This window comes from Dendrobates tinctorius, unplaced genomic scaffold, assembly GCF_039654945.1.
Source record: "Dendrobates tinctorius isolate UK_male_01 unplaced genomic scaffold, ASM3965494v1 ptg000230l, whole genome shotgun sequence".
In the NCBI taxonomy this organism is placed as follows: Eukaryota; Metazoa; Chordata; class Amphibia; order Anura; family Dendrobatidae; genus Dendrobates; species Dendrobates tinctorius.
This window is the reverse complement of record NW_027361897.1, coordinates 13,853,503-13,873,284: the sequence shown is the minus strand read 5'-3', so window position 1 is coordinate 13,873,284 and position 19,782 is coordinate 13,853,503. Positions and strand designations below refer to the sequence as shown.

Below are 19,782 nucleotides of genomic sequence, written 5' to 3'. Positions count from 1 at the left end.
GTTCAAAGTGCTGCCCATTGTGTTGGATTGTCAATGCAACCCTCTTTTCCCACTCTTGACACACTGATAGCATCATTGCAGAAGAAAGGGTAAACGCCAACACTGCAGGGGGTAAAATCATGTAACATGTATAGGAGGGATGGGGCGACATGGCTGTCGGCCAAAGAAGGTTATGGGATGTGATCAACGCCAGATAACATTGGAGTTTAGCAGTTGTCCCATTGGCAGTGATAAGTTACTGACCATCCTCCTCCGTGTATGTTGCGTCATTTCTGTCTTTTTCCCTTCCAGACCCTTCAATCAGTTGGAGCGAAAGGCGAATTCTCATTCTGTGTTAGAATGTGACCCCCAACGTAAGGAGGTTTCTGTCCGGACTGGTGGAATAAATGATAAACTGGGGAAGAAAAACTACATGTTTGATATGGTAGGTGACTCTCATCCTGTAACATAGAAGGGGTAGCTGCTTTTTCTTACTTTTTGGGGGCTAGTCTGAAGGTGCCTGTGGTTGTGACCTTGGAAGATATTAAAAGCCGTTATCTAACTATCAGCATTTATTACCTATCCCCAAAATAAGATGTGTGATTGCTGGGACCTCCGCTAATTACTCTTACAGGGGTCCCATGCCTCCTACCATCCCATTACTTACCCGACCTTGTATATCTGCTCATCTGCATGGAGTGCATGTACAAAATAAGAGCTTTGTGCACAGGAAAGTTGTCATGTGACTGTAGCACTGGGTACTAATACCATTTCTATGTATCTGCAGGTATTTGGTCCTTCAGCGAAACAGATTGAAGTGTACAGGAGCGTAGTCTGTCCCATCTTGGATGAAGTCATTATGGGCTATAACTGCACCATTTTTGCGTGAGTACCTGTCATATGTTATGTCTTCCAAGCATTCCTGCCGAGAGCGGTGATTTAGACAGGAATGAAGCGGCACAACGAGTTTTAAGAGTTTTTACCAAGCTGAGAAGTTTTCCTCCATCCACAGGGTAGGGAATAACGTGTTGATCATGGAGATACTCACTTACCTCAAGAACTGGTTTTTCTGCGCTCTCTGGTGGCACGGAGGTGCGGTTGAACATATGTATCTCATTCCTTCTTAATTGGAGCTCGGGAAACAGCCTAGAACCACTGAATATTGAGATCAATGGGGGTTCCAGCAGTTGGAACCCTTACAATTAGGACGTTATCCCCCCTACTTTGTAATGCATCTTTGTATACACCCTTTAGGACAAGTAGGACCTGCCTGAGTGGCTGCTCAGAGAATTTGGTTTCTGTCTCTTATGTTTGTTTGGCGTGAATGAGGCTTTCTAAGCTCGGATTACACTGATATTGACACTTTTTGTACTTGTTTTTGCAAATCCAGTATTGTCATGTTGGCATATTTTTCTGAGTACCTCATTGCCTACATTCTTTTTAGCTATGGTCAGACTGGCACAGGGAAAACCTTCACCATGGAAGGTGAAAGATCTGCTGATGAAGAGTTTACTTGGGAACAGGTATTCTATATATTTTTCTTGTTATTGGGGTCGTGAACCATTAAGTAGCGCTTGTAAGCCCCTTTAAAACATCAGTTTTTAATTTCTTAAGAAGCACTGCTAAAAGGGCCAAATTGTGTAGTTCTTTACTCTCGGGAATCCTTTGTTTCCCCTGTAACTGGGGCTCCAATCACTCAGTAATCTACAAATTATAAAGCTGGAAAAGAAGACAGAAGCAGTTATAAACCGCTGCTACCTTCTAGGGAATACCTTGGCTAAAAGACAGATCCATTCGAAGCCTAGGACTGCTGAGACAGCGGTATTTTAATTCTTCCCTTCTATATTCCTGACAAGCTTGTCTTCCACACAGGACCCTCTGGCCGGTATCATTCCTCGGACTCTTCACCAGATATTTGAGAAGCTTTCTGAGAACGGCACAGAGTTCTCTGTGAAAGTCTCTTTGCTGGAAATCTACAACGAGGAACTCTTTGACCTTCTGAGTCCGGCTCCTGATGTTGGCGAGAGGCTGCAGATGTTTGACGATCCCCGCAACAAAGTAATAAACCAAATCTGTTCCTCCTGTAGCCTCCTATAATATTCTTCAAATATAGAAAAAAGACGGCAATCTAACGCCGTAATGTCACTGTGTCATAGAGGGGAGTGATAATCAAGGGCCTGGAAGAAGTCACCGTCCACAACAAGGATGAGGTGTATCATATCTTGGAAAGAGGAGCAGCAAAGAGGACCACGGCGTCCACCCTAATGAACGCCTATTCCAGGTCCGTCTGTACCTTACGTATATTTCTATAGTTCTGTAAAACCTTAAAATTCTATTAAATAATGTTTAACACAAAATAGACGCATTTAGAAAAAAATACATAAATCATGAGTAGTTTCATAAAAACTTCCCCCCCATGGGATGATTTTTGCTTTGGCAGTAGCTCAAATTGTTTTGACTCTTACCCTCCACAGTCGTTCTCATTCAGTGTTCTCCGTCACCATCCACATGAAGGAAACTACAGTTGATGGAGAAGAACTGGTGAAAATTGGAAAACTTAATTTGGTAAGGTTTTTGATTTGGTCATTAATCTATAAAGTGCGATTTCCCATCATTAAAATGGTGGAGTATTATTAAGATTGAGTGCCAGGACCCCTCTGATCCTCCATATTGAAGAATGAATGGCATTGTGGCCCTTTAGCATGGTTTTTTTTCTTCTCCATATACAGCTTCAACTGTGCAGAAAACCGTTGCGTCAGGAGAACCACGGTCCTAAGAGTTGGTTTAAAGAATATAATGATATAATACAGTATATTATGGCATAATAATATAACACTGGAATGCCGCTTTAACAGGATATTCTCTACTTTTTAAAAACTGATCAGGGGGGAATGGATTTTTATACAATAAGTGTTACATACCCCTGCTGCTGCTCTGGTGGTCTCACCCTGTACCAGAAGTGATGATGTTCCGTACAATTGGTCACCTGATCCTTTCACCGGTCAGTGACCTTGGAGGTGGCCAGGACGTCACCCTTGTCTGTACTCACAGAGACCATTATAGTTTCATTCCCATCACTGCTGGGCCGCTGTGCACGGAACTTCACATCTCTAGCACTAGTTACCATATACTTTTTTTCCCGTAGGTGGATTTGGCTGGAAGTGAGAACATCGGTCGCTCCGGAGCTGTAGACAAGAGGGCCCGTGAAGCTGGGAACATTAACCAGTCTCTTCTGACATTGGGTAGAGTCATCACCGCTTTGGTAGAGAGAGCTCCACACATCCCATACAGGGAGTCTAAGCTCACCCGCATCCTGCAGGACTCTCTAGGAGGAAGGACAAAGACCTCTATTATTGCCACAGTCTCGCCAGCCTCCATTAATTTAGAGGTAACTTATGCTCAATCTCGGCTCTCCAGTGTATGATTACGTGTCCTCTAGAGCCATTACATATAATGGTAGTGAGAAAGGATATTAAGGAGGTAATGGCTTAATGTATAGATATGCATGCTCAGCTCTACAGAGTGTACACTCAATGGGGGAAAGAGGGTGCTAGACATCTCTAGTGATGGCATATGTACTCTGAAAATGAAAGTATCAGGCATAATTGATATCCTTCATCTGCAGTCCACTGACAATCGCCAAAATACTGTATCGGCCATCAAATGAAGTTTAATTTCATTTTTTCCCACCAATAGGAAACTGTAAGCACTCTGGAATATGCCAACCGAGCAAAGAACATCATGAATAAGCCGGAGGTGAATCAGAAGCTCACCAAGCGGGCGCTGATCAAGGTGATTAACACTTCTGATAAATATATCTCTCTTCTAGCTACTGGACTTGGGCTTCACTGGACCCTTCGTCGCACATTCCTTCAGATTAGCTGGAATCTTCGGCTATATTTTTCTGGCAAAATGAAGGAAACCGTGACTGAGGCCCAACAGTCCCTGGCTTCTGTCGCTCACCGTGACTGGAGATTTGGGGATTCGACAGTCCCTGGTTTCTGTTCACTGTGACTGTGGGCCAGATGGTCCCCGGTTCCTGTCGCTCTCTGTGACTGGGGATCCGACGGTCCCTGGTTTCTGTCGCTCACCGTGACTGAGGATTCGACGGTCCCTGGATTCTGTCGTTCACGGTGACTAGCCTGACGGTCTCCGGCTCCTGTCGTTCACTGTGATTGTAGATCTGGGGATTCGACGGTCCCCGGCTCCTGTCGCTCTCCGTGACTGGAGATGTGGTGTTTCGACGGTCCCTGGCTTCTGTCGCTCACCGTGACGGGATCCGACGGTCCGCGGCCCCTGTCGCTCACTGTGACTGGGGATCCGATGGTCGCCGTCTTCTGTCGCTCACCATTTGTATCTATTGTTTTTTTTTTTTTCTTTGGTTTCTTGCTTTTAGTTCTGAACAGAAAAGTGGAAAATCGAACGTGTGGAAAGTGTCTTGCTTGGAGGTGCATATTGGTTCATTGGCCGTGTCAGTGATCAGTGGCTGCTGGAATGGAGCCCTGAAAACTGCCTCTTACCTAGCGGCTTTCCTGGATACTCTTGATTAGCTGGCCTGACGCGACGTCATTGTTGCAGTGTGAAACACGTGACTTTGTTCGAGGCCAGCTAGTCTAAGGATCCGCTGATTCCATCCGGTAAGAGACAATTATCTGGACTCCTGTCCTGCTGCCTCAGAGCACTGATGTCCCAGATGGACCGGGTTCGGCGAATCGATTCACGGATCCATCTCTTATCATTGGATAATGATAAATACGTTTCAGTTTTGCATGGTCAAGCCTAATGGCAGCCGTGCTAAAAAAGAGAGACCAATTTCATGAATGAAATTTATAATAGTAAGGCATTACTTTGGCTCATTTACGAGTGTGTAACCCTGTCTGAGTGGGATATGCCACCGTTAGAGCAGATCTACATGAATAACTGATCTCTGAAACTGCGCTGCAATCCAATCATGCACCACAAACTGTCAAAAGGGCAAAAGTCTCACTGCAGATAAGAGAATTTTGTTTAAAATTAATTTACATGCATATGTTTAATTATCTTAAAATCTGGTAGAATCTTGCCAAGCTTTATAAAAGTTATCCTGATTTCTTATAGGAATACACTGAAGAGATTGAGCGCTTGAAGAGGGACCTTGCTGCAGCCAGAGAGAAGAATGGGGTCTACATGTCCAGTGAGAATTACGAGTAAGTTGAGCTAAACAGGTGAAATTAGAGTAATTAAGGTTGGGGCTATACAAGGACAGGTCGCCGGACCGGAGATCTCTGTATGCATCAAATTATAGTGCAAGCGAATAGGGATTCACTGCGACCTTCAAGGTACGGCAATGGGCAAATCTCATAATATCCAACTGGTTCTCACTTGTTGCGCCTTACTTGTCACACCGACCTCATTTACCACCATTATCTCTGTGTGGTCACAGCCTAATCAATCCATTTTCTCGCTGTTCAGGCAGCTCCAGGGTAAAATAGTATGCCAAGAAGAACAGATCTCCGAATACACGGAAAAACTCGCCATTCTCGAGGAGGAGCTGAAAAGGGTGAGTTCAGCCTTGGTGTTACCAAACCTAAACATCACTAAGGCTATTGCCAATTAGATATATAATTTTTTTTTTTTTTTTTTTTTTCCCCTCTTTTCTGGCAGGTCACTGAGCTATTCTCGGAGAATAAGAAGGAGCTGGAGGAGTGTAACACTGTGCTGCAATGTAAGTCTCAAGAACTAGAGGAAACCCAGAAGAATCTCCAGGATTCTAAACTTCAGCTCGCTCAGGAGGAGTTTGTGACATCTGCCTTAAACATCACAGAGAAGAAACTTCACCTTACAGCTAATAAGGTAACTTCATCAAATCCATTGCTGCATGTCCATATGCACCCAATCCCTCCTTTAGAGGTGTGTTTCCTGGTCAGTAAGTGATGGCATATAGTTAGTATATGGTGAGATTTCTGCAGGCCTAACTTCTGGAGACCAGGAACCAATCTCAAGAATTAAGGGGCTTCAGCACTGCACCCTTTCAGCCTTTCATCTGCACAAGAAAGGTTGCTGGCCACTGCTACAGCACTGCTTTATTAACAAAGAAAAGCCTGACTGGTACACAGCGCTGAGCACTTTCATTCACATTAATGATTGTTGGAAGTTCAACTTCTGGGAACCCAACAATCCGAAGTCCTGGCATATCCTAGAGTTATTACACTTACTAAGATGGAAATAATCCATTTAACGTAATTCATACTTTTTGAAGGGAGCCTGTGGAGGTGATTCATGTTGTCTGAGCCATGGGCATTCTCCCTTCCTGGTTTTGATTGACAGGTCGTTCTCTGTGTATACGAGAATACGTCTCCCTGCTATAATGTAGCCCTGGATGCTGTCTGTGATTGCTAGTTTTCTTAAGCATACATCCATGGAGATTAGTGGTTTACTTGTGTATTATTCATAGAGAGATGTGTCCTCAGACACTTACTACGATGCTGCTCCTGCTTGTCGTCTTTAAGCTTTTGGAAAATCTTGACTATGCAACTACTCCTCCTAGTTGCTGAGCACGGTGAAAGAAACCACAACGGATGTGTCTGGTCTCCATGCCAAACTGGATCGCAAGGCAGCAGTGGAGCAGCACAACGCCCAGGTCCAGGGGAATTTTGCAGAAGAAATGGATAAAATGTTTGGCAGAATTCAGAAATCTGTGGAGGAGTACAGTGCAAAGCAGCAAGGCAAGCTGGATGTATATACTGGCTCAATAAGTAAGTGCATCAATGAAAATTATAATATTGCACTAATGGTGCTTTATATAAATGTAGTGGAGGACTTATCACAAGTTTGAGCACGTTAAACTGGCCTCATGGAATAGTGGATGCAGATGCACATGGGCACACAGACTGCAGTGATGAGATCTGGAAGTATTTGTAATGATACACAAATCTGCTCTGCTGTAGCTACAGAGATCCATAAGGAGAGAAGGCTGTTTATTTTATTTTTTCGCCCTTGTGTGTTGCTGCCTGCTTATGATTAGTCAACCACATGCAGGGGAAGAAGAACTTGGCTCCCAGAGACAAATCTCTGCAACGGACAGAACTGTTTTATTCACCCTCCTTGGGGTCCATCGTTGAGTCTCCACTACTGCTTTCTAAGTCTGTTATGGTCTTCAGCGCTGACGGCACATCCGCACTATGGCAGCCAATCAGTGTGAGCTCAGTCTCTTTTTCCAAGTAGACGATAACACGTGTGTGGGTTTTGTTGTTTTTTTAAAGTTTAAAAAACTGCTCCCATGGGCAGAGGTTTTCCGAAACTAGAGAAACCTTTTAAATTATCCTCCTAGTGTTGTAAGGGTGCATATTTCTATATTAGTAATAAACAGAGGACCTCATTTTCTCAGCCTTAGTTGTTTAGATGGACAATTGCAGATATGGGATAGAGGTTTGGACAGTCTTCTATTTATAAACCATTGTTCTTGCAGGTGACCTCCTGTCTGCCAGCTCTTCAGCACTAAGTGCCACGACTGCCGCTGTGTCCAAATCTTTTAATACGGTTCAAGATACTGTGTCCAGGCAAGTCGGTCAGAGCATGGATGGAATAACTAAGCAAGAAGGCCTGTCTGCAGAAGCCAAGGCTGAGCTGCAGAAACTGATGGTACGTAGCAATGGATTTATTTTTTTTTTAAATCAGATAATTTTTATTAACAGGATTCAAATTGACATTGCACACAATTGTGTCCAAAAAAAAAGGAACAAAAAAGGCGCATAGACCTGTTTACAAACATTTTAAAACCAATCCCCCAGTTCCCTCCCTCCTCCCTCCCTCCCTTAAATCCTCTATAAACGATAATGAGACATTAACACCCATTGCTTACACGTTAAAACAGCATCCCTCCGGAATCAGTTTCTCTCCACCCATGGTTTCCAAAGTGATTCAAAAGATTTCACACTTTTCCTTTTCTTATAAATATCCTTTTCCATTTTAATCACTACATCAGACTGTCTATAAAATTCCCGCAGAGTCGGCGGCTTCCCACTCAACCAATGTCTGGCAATCAATTTACGTGCAACATACAATAATCTAGCTATGGCCAGTTTATGATGATTTGGAACTCGGATCTCCTCTACATACCCCAAAATGCATACCACAGGATCCCATGTGATTGTACATCTATACGATTTCCCAATTGCTTCTCCCACCTCCGACCAGTATGTATTCAGTCTCGTACATTGCCATAGCATGTGCAGAATCTCCGCTCCCTCAGACCGGCACCTAGGACATTCAGAAGTCTGTCTCAACCTTGCCTTATAAAGCCTATCTGGAGTTCTATATACTCTGAAGTACATAATATTGTGAAAGTCTACCCGGCTCGCTTAGTGACAACTGAGGAATATACGCCATGACATCTTCCCATATATCCTCTTCTATCCTTCCCAACTCCTCCTCCCATTTCTCTTTTGCTTTAATGGGAAATCTATTAAGAAAGGTATGTAACAAATCCCTGTAAATATCTGAAACTACCCCTTTCGTTCCTCCCACCGCACAGACCTAGTCCACTAGAATATCCCTACTAATTTTCATATCCATCATTTTACTCTGCGCCAGATAGGCTTGTCTCAGCTGTCCATATTGAAACCTACTGGTCTCCCGCAACCCATACCTCCCCTGCAGAGTCTCAAAGGACAACAGCCCCCGTGCATCCTGAATCTGATCTACATATAGTATACCTAGTGATATCCAATTTTTGAATTCCCCCATTTTAATAAATTCAGGTAGTACTTCATTATTCCAAATTGGGGAGAGATTTGTTAATGCTCCCACTTCTCTTGTCCTTTTAATTGCCTCCCAAACTCTGTGGACTAGCATCAAAGTAGGATAGGTCGCCCCAAAACTCCCTGCCCTTCCCACCATTCCCACCAACCAAACAATAATCCTTTGGACCGAACCCAATCCATTCTCTCTCCATCCTCTCAACTGTTGACCCTGTGCTGCCAAAAAATAAATCCAAGGATTCGGAAGAGCCAGTCCCCCCCCCCCCCCCCCCCCATCTTTAGGCCTCTGCAGGAGTTCCAGCCTAATTCTTGGCTGTTTTTTCCCCCAAACAAGGTCACGAAATATAGAATTGATGGTATGAAACCACTTTCGGGGCAACCAAACGGCGGAGTTATGCAATATATATATATATATAACAATTGGGGCATAAGAATCATTTTAGTTAAGTTTATCCTACCCACCACAGAGAGGCACAGCCTGCACCACACCCCCCTACTTTCTTCCTAAATTTGTCCAACAAAGGGGACAGATTTAAATCAACATAACTCGAAAGAGGAAGAGACACCTGAACTCCCAGATATTTGAACCGCTGAACCACCGGCAACCTGCTACCCTCCAGTGCCATCGGAATATCCCCGCCCCCCTCATCTACCAGCAAGATATTTGACTTTGCCCAATTAATCTCCAGACCCGATACATCCCCAAATGCCCTAAGAATGTTCATCACCCCCTCCAATGCCTCTCTAGAATTTTTTAAGAATAATAGCATGTCATCTGCGTATAGGGCTATTTTCTCCTCTTTCATGCTGTATCGGAACCCCCTAACCAAAGTCGAATTCCTGATTGTCTGTGCCAGGGGCTCCACTGCCAACGCAAAAAGCAGCGGCGACAGCGGACACCCCTGCCTAGTCCCCCTATATAAACCAAAACTCCCAGAGACCCCCCCATTAACTCTCACCATAGCAGTCGGAGAAGAATACAATAGCCTCACCCACGAGACAAAAGTTGGTCCGAAACCAAAAGATCTCAACACCTCCCAAAGATAGCACCATTCAACACTATCAAACGCTTTACGCACATCCAATGAGACTAAAATTCTACTCCCTTCATTATCCGACGGCAGCTGCAAGTTCAAGAATAATCTACGTAGATTTATCACTGTAGACTTATTTGGCATAAAGCCAGACTGATCAGGATGGACCAGACCCTGGACCACACTTGCCAGCCGGCCGGCCAAAACTTTAGCTAAAATCTTAACTTCCGCCGACAATAACGAAACTGGCCTATACGACTCCGCCAATTCCGGGTCCTTTCCTTCCTTTAAAATCACTACTATTATCGCCTCTCTCATGGACGCCGGCAGCTCTCCCACCCTTAACGCCTCCTCAAAAACTTTTTTTAATTTGGCCACTGAAATGTCCATTAAATTCTTATATATCTCAACCGGGAGTCCATCAGCCCCAGGAGCCTTGTTGTTAGCCATTGACATAATAGCAGATCTAATCTCCTCCTCCGTTATAGGTTCATCCAACCTCCCCCTATCGTCGTCCCCAATCCTAGGCAGATTCGCCTCACCCAGGAAGCTTTCAATATTCCCCACTATATCTCCCAACCCAGATGAATACAGCTGCTCATAAAAACTTTTAAACTCCCCCAAAATATCCTCTACTTCCGTCAATACAGTCCCTTCCCCCGTTCTTAATTTGTACACATACCCTGATTCTCTCTGTGCAGCAGCTACCACCGAAAGTAAGTGCCCCACTCTTTCCCCATCCTCAAAAAACTGTAATTTCTGAAAAGCCCTTCTCTCCGCCTTTTTCATATATAGCTTATTAACCGCTTCCTGAGCTTCTTTTAGACTACACTTAGTTATTTCTGATGGGTCCAACACCATATCCCTTTCTGCTTTTTCCAAATCGTCTATGATCTCCTTATCTTCCAACCTAGTCCTGGATTTACATCTAGAAATCTCCCTAAAAAGAAGACCCCTCAGAAAAGCTTTCATTGCATCCCAAACCACCCGCCTCTCCGCACTTTCCTCATTAAACTGCCAGTACTCTGTGATTTCCTTCTTAATGATATCCATATCAATATGTTCAAGCCACAAGGGATGAAATTTCCATCCCACCCCCTGCCCCTGCCTCCCACCTGTCCGTCTAATCAAGAGCTCTATAGGCCTATGGTCGGAAATCACCCTCGGCAGATATTCTATTCCACAGATCAAGCGCGTCATTAATACATTTCCCAGTGCCAGGTCAATCCTGGAGAGGGAGCCATAAGTTGCCGAATAACAGGAGTAACAAATTACGTTCTCATTCCTCACCCTCCAAAGGTCTACCATCCCCATCTCCGTCATATAATTTCCAAACTTCGACAGTTTTTTAATACCTTTGCTTGAATCTTTCTTATGTCTATCCCACCCTTCGTCCATCACATTGACATCCCCATACCCCGTTTGTATAATTCAAATATTTCTTGTACCTTTTTCCCCGAATATGGGGGTGGGAAGTAGACAGCCGAAAGACATAGTGGCTACCCATAAAGTTTGCAGAATAACAGAACATATTGCCCATCTCTATATGGCTCTCAATTTCTTCAAAGGGCGTAGACGCCCCAATCAACACCGATACCCCCTAGCATACGAGGAATACGTAGAATGATAAGACCTCCCTATCCACCTTCTTTTTAACACATCTTCTTTTTCTGCAAGCAAATGTCTCTTGGAGACAAATGACATCCGGGCCCCGTCTTCTCACATACTCCATTATTGCCGTTCTCCGATTCCCCTCCGACAGTCCTCTTATATTCCAGCTAACAACTTTAATTGTGTCTCCCCCCATGAAACCTCACAAGTACCAATTCCTGACCCCTTAAAATAGGACACTGCTCCCAGCAAACTGTAAGTCTCACTTCCCCGTAACAGCCCCCAACCCTCCCCTCCCTCTTCCCCCCCAATATTTCTTAACACAGTAACCCATAACTAATCCGCTGTTGTCGTTCACCTCTCTTACCAGAGAGTAGGTAGTCCAGCTTCCACAGTACCTGCGATCCGCTGTTACTAAAACATCTCCCCCACCCCTCCGCATATAAAACAACATTATGACAATAAGTCCTCCGGAAACCACAATAAACTATTAAACCAGAGTCCAAAGGCAGCAACATGGCAGCATCTTCTTCATTTCCTGCCTCGTCCCTTCACTTCCCTCTTTCTTTATTAGCCGAGAGCTTCTGCTGATTTAAGTCCAGCCAATTATTGGCTTCTTCTGGTGTTGGAAAAAAGTGAACCGTCCCTAGAGCTACAACTCTTAATTTTGCTGGGTAGAGAGTAGAATACATCAACTTCAAATCTCTCAATCTCCTTTTAACCCCTCCATAGCTCATCCTCTGTTTTTGTACCTCAGCCGATTAGTCTGGGTAAATGGAGATCTTCTGGCCATTAATACACATGTTTTCAGCCATACGAGCACACCTCAATATGGCATCTCTATCTCTATAGTTCAGGATCCTAGCAAGGACCGTACGAGGGGGGGATCCCATCGGAAGGGGTTTCATAGGAACTCGGTGAGCCCTTTCCACCACAAACATCTTAGACAGGTTATCACCACCTATCTTGTCCTGGAGCCATTTTTCAATAAATTTTGTAGGGTCATTTCCTTCAGTCTTCTCAGGGATACCCACTAATCTTACATTGTTCCTCCGTGAACGATTCTCCAGATCATCAGTCTTATTAATCAGAGCAGCACATTTTTGCAGACACTGAGTGTGGGACTTTTGTATTTTAGAGAGATGGTCTTCCAGTACACTCACTCTCTCCTCCACCTCTCCCACTCTCTTATCCATTTTGCCCATGTCTGCCTTTATTGTAGTAACTTCTGCTATAGTTCCATCCACTCTGTGAGTTAACGTTGTTATTGCAATCTTGCATGACCTGATCAACTCATAAATGTCCCGTAAAGTGGGTTCCCCTGTAATAAGCTCCTCCACATTCTCTTGCTCCACACCATCCTTTCCCCCTCCATCTTCCCCCTCTGGCCCTCCCTGTACCGTATCATCCTCAGAGCCTTCTCCTTGCTCATTTCTCTTCTCTCCAGCCTGTTCCTCCTTCTCTTCAGCCATCTCCTGCCGTGCTCCCTCCATCCAGGCATACTTTTCCAGCTTGGCCGCCACTTCTAGCCTCTTTGCATATGAGGCGTTTGCCGCGTCCGCTCTCTCCGCCGCCTCCATGCTGTCGGCGCCATCTTGGGTCCGGATCCCCGCTCCTGTCTTGGCGTCTTGCTGCCTTCTCCGGCCCATCTCTGCAGCTCCGCACCGCCTCACCCGTCGGGGCCGACCTCCTGAGTCTTCCCTCAGTCGCCCACAAAATCACCAGCCTCCAGAGGGGTCCTATCGTCAGGATAAATGCCGGGTCACAGCGGAGGAGCTCCAGAAGCCGACCGCTCACATCAGGTGCTAGGCCACGCCCCCTAGCAGTGGATTTATTAGTAAGTGACGTCTTCTCAGCACCGACCACTTGTGACCAATACAACACTGGCTGCAGCAGTCACGTACCATACTAGCGTTATGTCTCCCAGTGCGGAGCTGTGTTTCCAGTAATAGGGTGTGTGACCCCTGCGACCATTGACTGGATGCAGTAGTTGCATGTCAGCTGCATGTAATGCAAGACCAGTGGGGGATGCCAAGGTTAGGAACCCCAACTCTATTAAAGGGGTTGTCTGCAGGAATAAGTTGAATGCAATTGTGGCACACATGATATATGTGGCAAAACGAGAAAAAGCGTTTTTTTTCTTTCTCAAAATAATTCCCTCAATAAACAAAATTTGTCATTAAGGTTATACCACATATATACCTATACTATGACTAGTGAAGACAAACTGCAAACTATACATAGAGCACACTGAAGAACAAGCAGTCAAATAGCCCCATAAAACATTACTTTTATTAAATATGCATTATAAAATAATGGACAACAAAGTACATGGAATGAAGGGGGAAGGATTGCGTACGACCATGGCGTGCAAAAAAACGGACTTGCTACCCACCCAGCTAACTACAGCAGGTGACCCTATAAGGTAGATGTAAACCATCATGAAGGTACAAAGCCGGTAACACAATCATGAAGCAAGTGCTTATATCCTAAATGGCAGTCAAGATATTCAACATGGCATTATACCTTAGGGCTGTAGGAGCGGAGGCAAGGGACTATTTGCTGCTTGTTCTTCAGTGTGCTCAAGGAATAAGTTGATCAGCTATCCGCAGGATAGGTAATAGCTTGATGGGGTCTGACTGCTGGGACCCTGCACCAATCAGCAGATCAAGTCCCTTTTTATCTTTGTTACAAAATGAAGCGACATTTGTCTCCATTTATTCTCTATGAGACAATCAGAAAAAGACCAGCGAAGCACTTGACGGCTCCATATAGAATGAATGGTGTGGTGGTTGATCTTTGTAACTGGGACAAAGTTTCCTGTTGTGCCTATCTGTGCCTGCCCCAGTAGTCGGCCCCCCACCAATCATCCTGCGGATATGGGATAACTTGTTCTCCCTTTCTATCCCCATTTCTATTAGACTGAGCATTTAGTATCTTCTGTGGTTTCTGTCTTCTGGCAGGATGAGCACAGGTTCTCTCTGCAGAAAGCCCTGGCATCTGACCTGCTGCCAATTGTCACCTCTGTTTTGGATCTGAACTCTCAGATGAGTCGATGCTTGCAGAATTTCTCGGCTGTAGCAGATAAGGTATGTAAAGACTGGCTAGTGATATAATGGCATATGTCAATATATCACTTTTTTTTTTAAGTTTTGGTGTTGCCATCACTATTAGTGGTTCTACAAATCACATAAAGGAACTTTAACTACAGCTATTCAGATAATGTCTTCATCCTGTGGCTTACTGGAGTGACAGAAGTTTTCAGATAACATCGTTGCTGTGTTTGAATGTTTAGAGTGGTTCATGCGAAAACATGGAGACGTGCAAGATCTTGATCTTTTCTGAGGCCTCGTGAGGCTTGCAGAAATCAATGCAGTGGCTGGAGGAAAGGCCCCATTTACAACGTATAGGGCACAGCAAGTGTAGAATATATTAAAATACTCACCTTTAGACTATATTACTCCAAAAGGTAGGCGTAACAATCCGATGTCGTAAAAAAGGTTAAAAAAAATCCATTTTGTGTGTAAATGTTCACAAGCAGATATGTTCTCACTCGTTGCCATTTGTTTAGCTCACTGTAATGTACCTCTGGTTATAGGTTGATTCCCATAAAGAAGAGATGGACAGATTCTTCACAGAACACTCCATGATGCTGCACAAGTTACGTCTGGATGCCACTTCTGCTCTTTCCACTATTCAGGTTGAGTCTGAGAGTTTGAAAAAGGAGCTGCAGACTGCCCGGACCCTCCATTCCCAGGTAACAATGTGTAAATGTTATACATATACCTCCGTTACTCAGGCAGCAACCTAGGGGAAGGGGGATGGCGAGCTCAGGCAGGATGCAACCAAGGAGGGGGGGCAGGCTGCAACCTACGGAAGGGGGATGGCGAGCTCAGGCAGGATGCAGCCAAGGAGGGCGGGCAGGCTGCAACCTACGGAAGGGGGGGTGGTGGTGGCCTCAGGCAGGCTGCAACCTAGGGGAAGGGTGGTGGTGGTGGTGGCCTCGGCAGGCTGCAACCTAGGGGAGGGGGGGTGGTGGCAACCTTGGGCAGGCTGCAACCTGGGGGGTCTAGGCGGCCTCGGGCAGGCTGTAGCATAGGGGAAGGGGGCCAGGCTGCAACCTAGGGGGTGGGGTTAGGGCTGGGTGGTTTCATAACCGGTGAAGTTACACCTTGCAATTTGTGGAGCCATACTGAGTGAAATCAGAGTTGTTTTTTATCTATGGTCACACATGGTGAGCCATATCCTTGAAATGAAGAATATTAATAATTTAAACCTACATTGTTTCTCTTTTATTTAGGGACTGAACAATCTTCTTGGTTTGGTACAAAACCAGATGAATCTTTTTGCTGTGGAAACAGATCAGAGCTTCGAGGACCTTCTTGTTAAAGGAGGAAAGATGACAAGTTCTGCCGGGCAGTTCCAGCAGAATCTGGATAAGTAAGCCGAGAACGTATTTGGGGCACAGTAATGAATTGTTTTATAGGAGTTTTCCATTTTAAGTAAAGTAGACACCTATCTTTTTATAACCCTGACAGAGCAGATATCCTCCTTCCCTGGATTCACTGCTGGCTCTCCGCCGCTGCTCTGATGTTTTGGTTGCAGCAGTGACAATCGCATCACCCCTGCGGCCAATCACTGAGCTCAGAAGCTCTGATAATGTCTTCCGTATGAGCTGCCAAGCTCAGTGATTGGCTGCAGTGGTATTGTTCATGTCACCCACTGCAGCACAGACACAGTAACAAGAGTGCCAGGGAAGGCAGGGTGCGAGTACCTGCTTGTTTGTTACATGTATGAGAGTTTGGGGTCTACTTTTCTTAAAGTGGAAAAAACCCTTTTAACAGTCTTGTGTATTTTTTGTGCTATTTTAGAGATGTGTGTCCTGCACGGTGTCCATGACCTTTTTAGAGAATGGTTGTGGCTTCTGATGTGAATGCAGACATTAGACATGATCCTGTGCGCTGTGCAGTAACCCGACTTTTGCATTTTTCTTGCAGTGTTACATCGGAAGCCATTGAACTTGCTTCAAGTCATCACAAGGTATTGGTAGACCAGAGTGGAGATGTAGCCAGCGAGATCCGGCAACTATCAGGATCCAACATGAGGACCATAGCGGAATCCAACAGCCTGTTTGAGAACCTGAGCAGCAACATCACTGCCCTATCTGAGGACACTGAGAGCTGGTGTGAGACCACCAGGGCCAAGATAGCTTCCATTATGGATCAGCACGACTGCTACTTACAGGATGCAAAAGCTCAGCTGCAAAGCTTCCACAGGGTAAGCCCCCGGTCACATTCCTATAGTAATCATGTAGACACTGGCCATGCAAATGCTTAAAAGGCTATTCCTAACATAATCCCCTATTCACAGGATCAATGTGGTTATGCTGTGTTTGGGGGTCTGACCACCAGTCCAAAATGCTAGGAAAAAAATGGGGCTTCAGTCATTCTTTAGAACTGCTGTAGAAGCTGAGCACTGTAGAGGGCTATCCCCCGTAGTCCCATTGAGAATAAATGGAGTGGGGGTGTGCATGTGCAACCAATGCTCCATTCTTAAAACTGATGGGGGGGTTGTCCACAATTCTTCTGACCCACAATAATTGGAAAGTTTAGAATCCTTTCAAGGGGGCTGTGCTTGACTGTCTCAGGAGGTACCATAGAAAATAAGTGGAGGTGCACATGCTCAAACACCGCTCCATTCACATGGGATTTTCAGAGCACTGGTGCTGTGGACTGGTGGGGATCCTACCACTATTTCTTCACCCTAACCGCCACCCAATCTATCCCCAGCGCTTTGGAAGTTATACCCGGTCTATAACTTATAAAATTTGGTACAATTGTGTGGCCAGTTTCAGCATTCCCGGGCTATTTGTTATTGCTGGGGGACCTCTTTCCATACATTATATGCGAGAAGTGAAACGTGTTCCTACTTCCTCAAAGTGTGGAGAGAAAAACATCAGCGCTCCCTTTTTGTTGCAAATAATGAGGAAGCTTGAGACCACGCCACTGCCCAGTGTTTGTAAATGCACGTTCAAGGGGAAAAAAGGGTCCAGGTTCTAGATTAAACAAAAGGTAAAATCAGGATTTTATGGTTAATCCATTAAAAAAAAAATGTGTATGTGTGTGTGTATATGTATATATATATATATATATATATATATATATATATATATATATATATATATATATATATATATATATATATATATATATATATATTTGCGCACACGCACTGAAGAAATAAAATAAAAGGGGAGACCTCTGTGAAAGCAATGCGTTTCGAAAGCCAAACATTCTTCATCTTAATACAAAATTAGGATTAAGTGTTTAGCGTTTGAAACGTGTTGGTTTCACAGAAGTTTCCCCTTTATTTGATTTCTGCAATGTATATATCTTTTTAATGGGTTAACCATAAAATTACGCTTTTACCTGCAATTGAGTCTGGCAGCTGGACCCCTTGAACTTTTATTCCTACTTGCAGACATGTTGCAGATGAATTGATCATTGTCACTTTTGATTTCTCCTGCAGGGTATGGCCGATGGCTGCACCTCCTCAGTGGCTGAGATTACAGACATGGTGAACCACCAGAAGCTCGCCGAGGAGGCAGCCGAAGCCAGCCTATCTGAACAGGTCAAGAACGGGAAAGAAATGATTGCGGAGCAGCAGCTGGAGCTTCACGATCAAGCACAGGCTGCTCTGGATAAAGTCAATTCTTACATTAATGAAGAACTCCGAAATGACCTACCAACAGGTGAGCAACCAAGAAACAACAAGCCTTCATCTTGTTGGGTGTTAAATCTGAGTTCTATACTGAGGACTTTCACCCCTTTCTGTTGCAGGTGCCACTCCCCAGAGGAGAGAATATATTTTCCCCAATTCTCTCATAAAGTCGCAACCAAGAGACGTCCTCCTGGAACAATTCAGGAAGCGACAGGAAGCGTTTCAAGCTGCTGTCAACAGTGTGGTCTCCATTTCTGAGGAGCCTGTGGACCAGGTGAGCAGATGGTAACTGCGGAAAGGGGGCGCTGACTGAACAGTATGTTGGTAGCAGTGCACTTAGGCCCGACAGTCATGACCGCACTTTTCCCTTTTTTTTAACCTTTGATGCATAACGTCCCAGTTTCAGAATTATTACAGCAAATTTTCCTCATTGCGATCAAAATCGCTTGGCATCGAAAACTCACACAAATTCCGACGTTTTTTTTCATGCATCAAAAAAGGTGAACATAACCTGAAGGTTTTCACTCCTACTTGAGGGACTGTGCTGACCTGTGGGATCATACGCTTTGAAAGCTGGACTGAGACAATATGGGGAAGACTAATCCGGTGCCGCCCTCCGCCGGCTTCACCCTGTAGATGATTACACACATGGTAGAGTCCTGTCAATCAACTAGAGCGGAGCGGGGAGAAGCCACCCGGGAGCGGCACTGGACTAGTCTCCTCTTCAGCTATGATTCCCATCCAGATCTTCAAACATTTTCTCTGAAATGCCACAACTTTTAAGAGAAACATATACCTTGATTGCCAGGCTGATTCCTGCTGCCTGACGCTTGGGCCGCATTAATCGACAGGTTCCCTTTTAATCCTCCGTAGATTTAGGGGGAGCACAGATTATCTGTGTTATCCCTTTGCTTTCAATAGATTTGACAAATATTTCAGTCATATAAGACATGTCCATTGTTCTGACTCATTCTTTCTCAGGACTCCCTTGAAGATGAACCAGCCGTTAATGACAGCATCATAAGTGAGAAGTCCATCATAGATGTCAATGTTGTTTGCCAGGAAAATGGCGGCATTCCCTTTTTCCAAGTAAGACCCTGTCCTGAAAATTTGCTTCAGTCATTTTGATTATAATTTCTTTTTTTAAATCAGATTGTTTTTATTAAACAGCTTTAACATACAGATTTGAGACATACCTCTTACACACAACCCAAACACCCCCCCCCCCCCCATTATCAAATTATAACTATTGTTACCGGGGGAACCTTAGAATGTGACCTATAAATGTATAGTAGAAGAAAACAAACAAAAAAAATTCTTAAGGGGGACAATATGAAACAAGCGAAGACTTGTACAGCATAGAACTATGAACAGTCAGACACATAGTACAAAATGAGCAATAGACATATTCATGAAACCTATTCATAAAGCAAGAGATATGGAACCAAGAGGGAATAAGGGGTACCATAATTAACGAAGCATAGGGAACAGATACTCCAGCAGCAAAGTTTGGGATGGCAGACCGCAGGTGTTAAGCCAGGGGTTCCAGATTTTATCAAATTTTCCAATAATTTTGATTATAATTTCTACCGGAATTTGGGTGTTCTGGTGGTTCACAAATTAGAGCGAATAAAAAAATTTGAAAGACAAGACCAGGAGCAGATGTTCCCTTTAACCCCTTAACCCCCAAGGGTGGTTTG

The 19,782-nt window shown here is 44.5% G+C and overlaps 1 protein-coding gene across 1 annotated transcript in view; it reads left to right on the top strand.

Moving 5' to 3' along the window:
- KIF11 (kinesin family member 11) overlaps positions 1-19,782 on the top strand; it is a 52,809-nt gene that overhangs the window by 22,606 nt on the left and 10,421 nt on the right. The window contains exons 3-22 of the mRNA XM_073555859.1: positions 292-424; positions 767-864; positions 1,424-1,502; positions 1,852-2,037; positions 2,136-2,260; positions 2,454-2,544; positions 3,125-3,367; positions 3,676-3,771; positions 5,077-5,165; positions 5,431-5,518; positions 5,623-5,811; positions 6,506-6,713; positions 7,427-7,599; positions 14,326-14,451; positions 14,961-15,119; positions 15,663-15,802; positions 16,360-16,639; positions 17,891-18,113; positions 18,202-18,356; positions 19,064-19,171. Coding sequence (XP_073411960.1) covers positions 292-424; positions 767-864; positions 1,424-1,502; positions 1,852-2,037; positions 2,136-2,260; positions 2,454-2,544; positions 3,125-3,367; positions 3,676-3,771; positions 5,077-5,165; positions 5,431-5,518; positions 5,623-5,811; positions 6,506-6,713; positions 7,427-7,599; positions 14,326-14,451; positions 14,961-15,119; positions 15,663-15,802; positions 16,360-16,639; positions 17,891-18,113; positions 18,202-18,356; positions 19,064-19,171 — 2,989 coding nt within the window. The remainder of the gene's footprint in view (positions 1-291; positions 425-766; positions 865-1,423; positions 1,503-1,851; positions 2,038-2,135; positions 2,261-2,453; positions 2,545-3,124; positions 3,368-3,675; positions 3,772-5,076; positions 5,166-5,430; positions 5,519-5,622; positions 5,812-6,505; positions 6,714-7,426; positions 7,600-14,325; positions 14,452-14,960; positions 15,120-15,662; positions 15,803-16,359; positions 16,640-17,890; positions 18,114-18,201; positions 18,357-19,063; positions 19,172-19,782) is intronic.